The 10,846-nt window shown below is 36.9% G+C and overlaps 2 protein-coding genes across 2 annotated transcripts; both read left to right on the top strand.

The window, feature by feature from the left end:
- Positions 1–1,701: 1,701 nt before the first annotated feature.
- Positions 1,702–4,926, top strand: LOC126592843 (peroxidase A2-like). Its single transcript, XM_050258625.1, has 4 exons — positions 1,702–1,975; positions 2,076–2,270; positions 3,969–4,134; positions 4,229–4,926. The coding sequence occupies exons 1-4, from the start codon at positions 1,736–1,738 to the stop codon at positions 4,645–4,647; spliced, it is 1,020 nt and encodes a 339-aa protein (XP_050114582.1). The 5' UTR covers positions 1,702–1,735; the 3' UTR covers positions 4,648–4,926.
- Positions 4,927–6,276: 1,350 nt separating this feature from the next.
- Positions 6,277–8,514, top strand: LOC126592841 (uncharacterized). Its single transcript, XM_050258623.1, has one exon. The coding sequence runs from the start codon at positions 6,880–6,882 to the stop codon at positions 8,116–8,118; it is 1,239 nt and encodes a 412-aa protein (XP_050114580.1). The 5' UTR covers positions 6,277–6,879; the 3' UTR covers positions 8,119–8,514.
- The last annotated feature ends 2,332 nt before the right edge of the window (positions 8,515–10,846 follow it).

The following is a 10,846-nucleotide window of genomic DNA, read 5'->3' as shown; positions in this document are numbered from 1 at the left end:
TTCTCTTTGTGGGGATCTGGAGGATTAATATATTGTGTCCATTCATCGTACATCGTGCTGTCAGTTTTCATTAGATATGGCTTATATTTAATTTTAAATGATTTCTAACTGCACAATGTACGATAAACATATACAATTAATTGATTTTCCGGATCCCCACAAAAAGGATCCGGCTAGAATCTTAATCCCATATATATATATATATATATATATATATATATATATATATATATATATCACTATTTAATTGACAAATTTGACCAATTAATCTCATTAAATTATGGTTAGCTGTAAAGTAATAACAACTCACCAACCTATGTGCATAATGCCAAAAGAGTCCAGTTGGTCTTGACTGAGAGGAAAAACCTTTTATTTTTTTCAAATTCTTAGAATTTTGATTAATTGCATGCATGCATTGTTCACGCTTCAGTGACTCTGGAGATTAATTACTTTGTGCGCAAAATATATTCCCAGTTCCGGAATTTTGGTAGGAATGAACCCACCATATATACCCTACGTCGCTCTGATTGCGGAGAATTATTAAGCATCATCCGACAGTGGAAGCGGCTCTCCAGCTTCTCATTTGGCAAACATGCATCAATTAACACAGTGGGGAGAAGATTTTTATTAGTTCACTTTTCTGCCAGCAGTTAAATATAAAAGTCGGAGAAAGATTCTCTTTCCTCTTTTTTTCCCTCCCTTCCCCTCCTCTCCCATCTTATTTGAACAATCACGGTTAAGTTACGTCAACATCTTATATTAATTTTTATAGAAGGAGAAAGATAAAATAGAGATTACGAGAGGAGGGGATGAAAGGGGATAGAAAAAGGAGGGGCGATAATCCTAATCTATAAAAGTCCCATCCCCTAAAATTTATCTACACATGATGAAATTTATTAATTTGTAATCAAAATCAAAATTGGAGTTAGAGTTTGATCACAGAGTATTCTATGTTTACTTACTATGGATGAATAAAAAAAAAGGTGGGGCTCACAAGAAAAAAAAACAAAGAATTCAGCTCCTCATGTTTGAGGAATTGAATTCTTTGTGAGAAAGAAGGATCGAGAATGCAATGCTCTCACATAATTTCATAAAATTCAACATTATTGTTAACTAGCATACAAAACGATGTATTAGAATAAAGGGATATTTTTTTTGGGTAAAGCAAAGTTCATTCAAAGAACCAAAATATACACAAAGGTCACAAATTTAATAAACAACTTCAATAAGAATTCAGATTCTATTTCTCCTCAATTCAATTCCTGAAGTTGTAAATATAAATTAGTAAACTAGCAGCTACTGTATATTTAACAAAATAAATATAAATAAGGATGAGTAAATCCATATCAACATAGTAGTAGTTGCTTTTTATATTTTTTTTAGTAGATTAATAGTGTTATTGGGTTAGACCGTAAGGTGTTAAGAAAAATCGAGAGAATATTGAATCGACACATGATGCATAAACGTGATTGTTTTCCACCAAGCACCGGCAATATTTGCTTTTTATATTAGAAACGTAGATCTTGATTCCTATCAAAGATTTGATAGAAGCTCCACGACATGCACGGCGACATGCAAGGTGACATTCACTATTCGTTAAACATTATTAATCACCCTTTTTGACTATTTTGTCTATAATTAATTTTAAATGATGTGACACTCTTCTATAAATGAGTTGCGTGATTGGCCACTATTATTGCAACCCATTGTACTGATTAAGTAGCGCACAAATCAAATGTCGTCTTCTTCTTCTTCTTCAACTACTCGCTCCTTGGCATTAGCAACCACATATGTAGTAGTTTTACTTCTGCTACATGTACCTAACTCTAATGCTCAACTGAACTCTACATTTTACTCCACCACCTGTCCAAACGTGACAAGCATTGTGCGCAGTGCGGTTCAACAAGCTTTGCAATCTGATTCGAGGATTGGTGCAAGCCTTATTCGTCTCCATTTCCATGATTGCTTTGTCAATGTAAACATCATGCTATCTATAGTACTAATTTTTCTCAAAACTTGTAGCAATAATTTATATATATAGAACTCAAATTTGTTAGTTTGTGATGTGATTTCAGGGTTGTGATGCTTCAATCTTGTTAGACAAAAATGGAACCATACAACAGAGTGAGAAAGATGCAGCTCCAAACACCAACTCCGCTCGAGGCTTTGATGTGGTTGACAATATCAAGACTGCTCTGGAAAATTCATGCCCAGGTGTTGTATCTTGTGCTGACCTTCTTGCGCTTGCGGCTGAAGCTTCTGTTTCTTTGGTGAGTCAGTAAGGCATATATATGTTGCCCATTTTTTAATAAATAGGGGGTGTGTGTGTGTAGCGCCTAAGAAAAAGAGTTCACAATTTGCACATTTAGAGAAATTGAAACCCTTCCAATATGGCTTGATCAAAGGTGTTTCAGTTGTAAACTAAACGCTCATCCAATTTGCTAGAGGGGTTTGCGTTTAAATAAGGAAACCAAACTAAATATCCTTCACTATAACTGGAGGGGAAATCGAATTTCATTGAGGTTGTCTACATTAGGCCGTTGCAACTCCTAAACTTCAGACAAAAATCCACATATATTATATAACTTCTAAGTAAAATTCAAATTTTGAATAGGCTTTTTCAGTCAAAATGGTTTTTAAGATTGACATAACTCCTCATTTTGATCATGGGGATATAAAATTGATGGAACTGGTCCCTGAGTTTGTCCACCATTAATCATTTTGGTCATTCAGTGAAAAATATCTGTTAAGTAAAGGGAAAGGACAGAAGTACCCTTGATTTTTGTCAAATCATTTTGGCCCATTGTTTATTAAATTAAGGGTATTTTTGTTATTTCGGTTCTTATTTAACAGACTTCATAGAAGGACCAAAGTGATTGATGGTGGACAAACTAAGGGATCACTTCTATTGATTTCAAATTTCAAAGACCAAAGTGAGGAGTTATGACAACCTCAAGTACCATTGGCTAAAATGCATTTTGAATATGATGTCATGTTAGATAAAATATGTCCATGAAGTTGTGTTTATTTACAAAATCATGCCACCAAATCTCTTATACGTGTTTTCAGACATTTAATTTGTTTAATATATTTTGATTCTGTGTGAACTCTCCCAAGGATGAGGATCTTCTCCGAATCCTCTTTGTGGGAATCATAGGGATCTTCACATCCTAATCATTTATTGTATATTGTGTGGTCAGTTCAGTTAAAACATAATTACAAGACCTTTCCATATTAGCTTAGATGGGGGTACATTAGGGATCCAAAAAATATAAAAACTAACACACAAACTTAATTTGGAAAGTTGCTTAGTTGGATCCTTATCATTAGGTTTAATTCGGAAAAGTGTAATGCTAGGAAGACCAAAATTTTAAACCAAATGATGTGTCACCAATAAAAAATAGGGAGTTTTAACAAAACACTCCCGGTACTATTTACTTTTAACGAAAAACCATATTTATACCTTTCTCTGCTACTATTCACTATACCTTTAAAAATGACTTTTCATTAAAATGGAAGTTTTTTTGGACTTTTCGTTAGTTTTCCTGAAAAAATAAGCACGTCAATCAACTGTTAAGTTATAATCCAATTATCAACAACCACATCATTTGGTTTGCAAATTTAGTTTAAAACATTTGATCTCCCTAGCATTATCCTTCGAAAAAATATAATATGAAGGGTTATACGCTAGAGAAAATGAGTTTGGAAGGAGGCAGTTTTTATGGAATTTTTTTTGTCGAAATTTTTTCAATTACATTGGAGAGAATCGAATTCTTATCTTATTTTAAACTTTAACTCATTGTCTCACCGCTAGGGCCCATCCAAAGGGGCGGAAGGGGGAAAGGGGTTTCACTTCGGTTGTGAATAAGAATCGAGTATAAACCAAAACCCCTTGAGCTAATCAAATGACCTTGCATAGATGTTATAGTACGTCCGTAGTTCATGAGATTGACGTAATTACTTTGCAGTCAGGAGGCCCTTCATGGAATGCATTATTAGGGAGAAGAGACAGCCTAACAGCAAACCAGGCTGGAGCCAATACCTCTATTCCTTCACCTTTTGAAGGCTTAGCAAACATTACTTCCAAGTTTTCTGCTGTTGGCCTGAACACCAACGACCTCGTTGCATTATCTGGTAACCATGTTGCTTAATCACCAACTTTCTACTTAATTACTATTTACATTACATGTTAATTAACCCTTTATTAATACTTCATCATGTTTTGCAGGGGCACATACATTTGGACGAGCTCAATGTCGAACATTTAGCAATCGATTGTACAACTTCAACGGCACAGGAAACCCCGACCCAACACTGAACTCATCTTACTTGACCACTCTCCAACAAACATGTCCACAAAATGGGAGTGGAACTGCTCTAGCCAACCTTGATCTCAGCACTCCAGATGCGTTTGACAACAACTACTTCACAAACCTTCAAAACAATGAAGGCCTTTTGCAATCCGATCAAGAGTTATTTTCGACGGCAGGGGCTGCCACAGTTTCCATTGTTAATAGCTTTAGTAGCAACCAGAGCGCCTTCTTTGCGAGCTTTGCTCAGTCGATGATCAATATGGGAAATATCAGCCCATTAGTGGGAACTAGTGGGGAGATTAGGTTGGATTGTAAGAATGTCAATGGAGGTTAAAGTTATGAGTGCACGAGTGGAGCACATCTAGCTCCATAATTGGGTCATATAAAGGTGTGATATCCACACACTCCATTTTACTTCTCACACACCTTTTTAATTTTCGATCATCGAATTGGATGAATTGAAGAAAATCAACGGACAGAAATTATCAAGGGGTGTGTGAGAAGTAAAATGAGGTGTGTGGATAACACACCCATATTTATATTTGATAGATGAAGGTTTTGTGTTACAAACTATACGATCCAATAAGCAATAATATGAAAAGAGTTGAAAATATTTCGTATTGTTTGCCTTTTTCCATTTTTGTTTTTAATTAAACAGAGAGTGATAACTAATAATTTAACCAATTATTAACTTACCGGGCTTGTAAAACCTACATTTGGCCCAACTATACGATCCAATAACATGACAACTGTGTCCACTTTTGATCCATGGTGGCACTACTTTCGAGCCCATTCAGATTATAATTGGTTAAATCTTTTTTTTATTTTTTAATTTTGGTTGAGTGTTTCTAATAATTGGTCGCTGGATGATTTTAGTCGTTAGATTAAAATTTACGTCACTTGGTAATTTTTTTTACTATTAGATTTGATCTCCTTCAATCACAACCATTGAATTATAAGTATAAATAAATAAATAAATATAAAAAGAGTTTAAAATATAACTGTTGAATCCACCAACATTCATATTTTATTTCGCCCGTTGATCAACTAAAGAGTCGTTGGCTCTATTCAAGAGTGGCCAACAAGCCTGACTACATGGGCCCTGCCATGCTTCCGTCTGGAGTGCGGCATGTCTCGTGCGTGTGAGTGTGGGGCGTTTGGGGTCAGACGCGCATGACCGCGCACATCGGTGAATCCAAATGAATTAAGCCAGGCTTAATTCTTAGGTGCAATTTGGCCCAAATAATTATTTTCTGCCCATGGTTGTTTTAGCCCAATGTAGGGAAATGACTTGGGTGAGATTATTTAAGGGGATGTGCTATCCACATATATCCTTTTACTTCACACATCATTTCTTAATTTCTGTCATTTGATTTTCTTCAATTCTTTAATTCAATTCATTTGATTTTCTTATAAGGAAAACTAATGAAAAGTCCAAAAAAACTTCTCTTTTAATGAAAAGTCATTTTTAAAGGTATAGTGAATAGTACTAGAGAAAGGTATAAATGTGGTTTTTCGTTAAAAGTGAACAGTACTAAGAGTATTTTGTTAAAACTCAATTTCTTATAATGCTTGAGACATGATCATCTTAAGTTGTTCCAAAGTCAGTTGAAAGGACTTGAATGTTCCATTTGCACGTCACTTCCCAGTTTTGCAAGTACCCAAAGTAGAGAACTTTGACGAAAAGCTGCCCTTACTGTTCATATTAATGAAAAACCATATTTTTACACTAAAAAGTTAATATTAGTAGTATTCACTTCACCTTTTATTTTAACATTATCATTAAAACTCAAAGTTTTCAAATATTTTTCATTAGTTTTCCTCCCGAAGTAATGCCTATTGGAAAGTCAATTTAAGCCGCTTGATTTGCAGTACAAGCTGGTCCACACATTCCATCACAGCCGTTCATCACAATCATCATCTCCCAAACAAAGCCTTGACTCTAAACGCCAACGCAAGGATCCTCTCTCTCTCCTGCCCCAGTGCCCCGTCCTAAATTCATTGCCCACACTCATCCTCATCCATCTAATCCCTCTCTCTGTGGACTAGATCGCTGATTAGAAAAAGAGGGCCATTCATGCCGAGTCGACTCGGGCCGGACTCACCTCAGGCGGTCTCCAACTCGCTCTTGAGCTCACTCCAGGTGTTTAATCATGACCCAGGGGTTTATTTTCTTTAGTATTTCGTTTTCTCTGCTTCTGAAACCCTAGAATTTACCTTCTAGAAATTGATAGCATGGTAGAAATGCATCAAAGTCGCCAACATGATGGCCTAATCGTAACTTGACTTGCTGATTTCTGTGTTGGGGATGAAGTTTCCGATTTTGGTTCGCTCCCATTAGGGTTTTTTCCCATCTCGGTTTCTTCAATTTTATGGGGTTTCATACGGACTTGTTCGTATTTTTAATTACGATTAGGGTTTTTTGAACTGTGCGCCAAATGTTATTCAATTTGGGTACTCTTTGTGGTTCTGTGATTTGGGTTTCTTCAGTTATGTAACGAAGCTAGGGTTTCTGATCTGGGTTTGTTAAATTTGTGATCTAATAAGCCTTTTGGGTCTATTTGTGATGGGTGAGGAGACATCTGATGCAATGAACCTTGACCTGAATCTGGCTCCTAGTCCTGATCTCGGCTCGATGTTGAATGAGCCTGTAAATTTGGATACTTGGATTGATTCGCCTATTCACAGAATTGCTGAAGCTGTGAGGCGGCAGTGGACATGGTCGCCACCTGAAGGGCGGAACGTTTCCATGGAGTTGAATGAATTAATGGTCAATTCTGGTAATTCAAGTACATTACAACCTGGTGAGGGTAGTGTTACTGCAGAAGAAAGAACGAGTGATGCGTCCAAGACATGTGAAAATAACAATGGGATTTTGGAAAATGAGAATTCTGTGAATAAGGATGATGTTGAAAAGGGCGGTGGCAGTGATGGGAGCTTTTTCGATTGTAATATTTGTTTGGACTTGGCTAGGGACCCTATTGTAACTTGTTGTGGTCATTTGTTTTGTTGGCCATGCATTTACCGTTGGTTACATGTGCAAGATGCTAAGGAATGCCCTGTTTGTAAGGGAGAGGTAACAATGAAGAATGTCACCCCAATCTATGGTCGTGGAAACAATGTGCGTGAGCCAGATGACGACTCAAATCTTAAGATCCCTCTTAGGCCTCATGCACGTCGGGTTGAAAGTTTGAGACAAACCATTCAGAGGACTGCAATAACTTTTCCAGTAGAGGAGATGATTCGCCGTCTTGGTAACAGATTTGATTTGACTCGGGATGTTATTCATCCATCAGAGCCTGAGAATGCCCGGGAAACAGCAGAAAGAGCTAATTTGTTAAATAGGATTCTGACATCTCGAGGACTGCGCAGAGAGCAAAATCCAGTGGCACTTGCAGATGATGTTGTGGATATAACGCAAAGCAACATGACTGGCCTTGAAACAAGGGAAAACCACCAACTTCAGTCCTTGCTACTTAGAAGGACACAATCGCACAGAGCAACACTATCTTCTCTCTCGTCTGCATTGAGTTCTGCTGAAAGGTTAGTTGAGTCATTTTATCGTAACCATCCTACACCTCCAGGTAGAAATCAAGAACAGCAGCCTGCACCAGTTGATGATAGAGATTCTTTCTCAAGTATTGCAGCAGTTATAAATTCAGAGAGCCAACTGGACACAGCTGTGGAAATTGATTCCATGGTTTCCCTTTCAACTTCATCTTCCAGAAGAAGGAATGATTCGTCAAGAGTTTCGGACATGGACAGTGGAGATTCTCGTGCCCACAGAAGAAGAAGACTGAACTGAAAGCATGTTCTTCAGTTCACCAAACACAATCTTGTATGTGCTCTATAACTTCTGTTTTATTACCCTTTCCCCCTCTTAAATGCCGTTCCCAGTTCAGACTCTAGGAAGTATTCACCTTTTACCATAACCTTTGTCCTTTGATTTTGTTGAGGTGTGATTATGGAACTTCCGCCGCTATCTGCATGATTGATTTGGTTTTAGATTTTCAGTATAATGATCCTCCCTTAACCGAAGGATTGTAGGCTTTCAATTTGCATGGCAAATCGTTGTACACTACTTGTACTACTAGTAGGCCGGTTTCATGGTTCCATTGTAAATAAACTCGGGAACTTCTTATGCTAGCAGTCATTTGGGATGTTTCTCTATAATATTACGTGCTTCTGTTAATCCTTTAAATATGTGGAAAACCTGCATACCTTAGTACTTTTCTTTTTTGGATATCTAAGCATATAAACTGCCCTTGCTTCCCAACCCTGTCAGTTTGATTCAAAGCGCAAAAGCTTGACGTATAGTTGGGGTATATAGCTTTTTCAGCTATGATGATCAAGTGTAACTAGAAGAAATTGTTATCAGCGATGCTCATGGTAGACCAGGTCCCTCCACCGTTGAAAAGTACCTAGTACTCATCTATGCTTAACCAGAAAAACTCCAAATCTAGCCAAAGTTGTATAGATGACCTGGCTTCTCTGCCCTTCCACTCCCCATACATTCTTATTCCCTCCTATTTGTGCGGTCACGATTAAGCCAGGTCAACATTTTATATTACTATTGCTTTTTGTCTTATTATCTTTATAAAAAAATCAATATAAAATGTTGACGTGGCTTAACCGTGATCGCACAAAATAGGAGGGGATGGGAGTGTATGGGAAGTGGGAGGGCAAAGAAGTTGGGTCCGTGTATTAAACCCTAAATTTCGTATTTTGCTTATGGAACTGTCTTGTCATACTCTGAAAGCAGGGACTAGGAAATGAATTCTGCATCAAAATTCATGTCCTTTCCTACGTTTTTGCTTCTTTTCATGTTGTAGGCATCGCAAGCGAAAGATTTTTCAATGTGCGAGAAACACGAAACGGAACACTCCATGTCATTATACAATTGGAGGGACAAAAAAAAAAAAAAAAAAGAAACTCCTCACATTGTATAATGACATGTGGCAAATTTTCCTCCCATTGTACAAATGACGTGTGTTGAGAATATCGCATTTAAGAATGAGAAAAATAGAATGAAGTCAAGAAATCGAAAATAAATAACCAAGATAAAATAATATCAAGAATTTATGTGGTTCGGCAATATGTGTCTATGTCCACGGGATAGCAACAACAATCTTTAACTATATCAATAATAAGTACAATCAATAACCTTACCAAGTCTCTATAATTAAGACTTGACGAAAAACTAGAAAGAACAAGAACATGAAATACAGTTCTGTCTTTTATTTTCTCTTGCGCACACTTTACAATATTCTCACTTGAGTGCTATACAATTTATTGTTTTGCTCCCTATTCAAAACTAGTACAATAGTCTCTTTACATAGACATAACAAAAGTCTTCTGCAATTATTAAACCTAATTGGAATCTAGTTATGAATCTTTCTCCAATTGAGAAACTAACTCCAATTGAGAAACAATTTAATCCTCTAACACTATTAATTCCTCATAGACTTAGAACAATGTATCATGGGCTGGAAAAACCCAACAATAATGTATCATGGGCTGGAAAAACCCAACAACATGGCGTTCCGTCCCATGTTCCGAACACTGAAAAATCTCTCTACAAGCGACCTAGACAAACATAATCTATCAATCGAGCTGCTTTATTTCACAAAGGAGTGGAATGAATCCGAATCCTAGAAGCTACAACGGATTAATAAAATGATTTGTAAATTATCTTGGAAACGGTTTCGTTTATTTGCTCCTCCTTCCTCTCTTCTTTTTTCTCTTCTCCGTCATCTTTGTTCCCAGCATTGGTGTGGTTAGGGATCGTCGCATTTTCTTTCTTTAACATCCTTTTCCACTTTCTCAAATCCTAGCCCTCCAAATTCATTGTAAGACGATGATCTTGTGGTCATTTTTTCATGTTGATAGAAAGTATGCATCATTTTTATATGGGATGTGATTACAAAGTAAATCATAAGTAATTGTGGGGTAAAAGTTTTTACCTCTCTCATTGTAAATGGCCAGAACTTGAGACCGTAGATCGGCCAAGGTTGAAGGGGTTGGAAATCTGTCTCCAAGGTAAACACTGAGTTAGTGACAATTGAGTGACAACTGAACAGATGCACACCCTTCAGATCAATCTCCGAAATTCCGATCTTATATATAAAAATTCTACAAGTGCAGGTATATGAGATTCATCAACACATTGGTTGACTGGATTTGCATGACTAGATTTTAAGTCTCGTTCTAGCTGGTTAGACACCGGTGTATTGCACGCATTGGTTTAACATGATCTGTGGCTAGAGGCTAATTAGTCAAATGTACGCACCCCATTGTTAAAAGTTTAAACCAAATTTGAATTTTTCGTCGGAGGAGAAAATATGAAAGCTAAAACCCACCATCACTTTTGAACACAAATGCGAGAATATAGGTTTTGCATGAGAAAAGGCACTAATCTTGTGGTCTAGCGGTGACTGTTCATGGATAAATTCTAGACAATGGTAAAGCTTCAAAGGCTTATTATGGGTGTTATGTTCTCCATCTAATCAAATTGACGAAAAATCTCACGAAGA

This window comes from Malus sylvestris, chromosome 12 (assembly GCF_916048215.2).
Source record: "Malus sylvestris chromosome 12, drMalSylv7.2, whole genome shotgun sequence".
Taxonomy (NCBI): Eukaryota; Viridiplantae; Streptophyta; class Magnoliopsida; order Rosales; family Rosaceae; genus Malus; species Malus sylvestris.
This window is presented reverse-complemented; position numbering and strand designations above follow the sequence as displayed.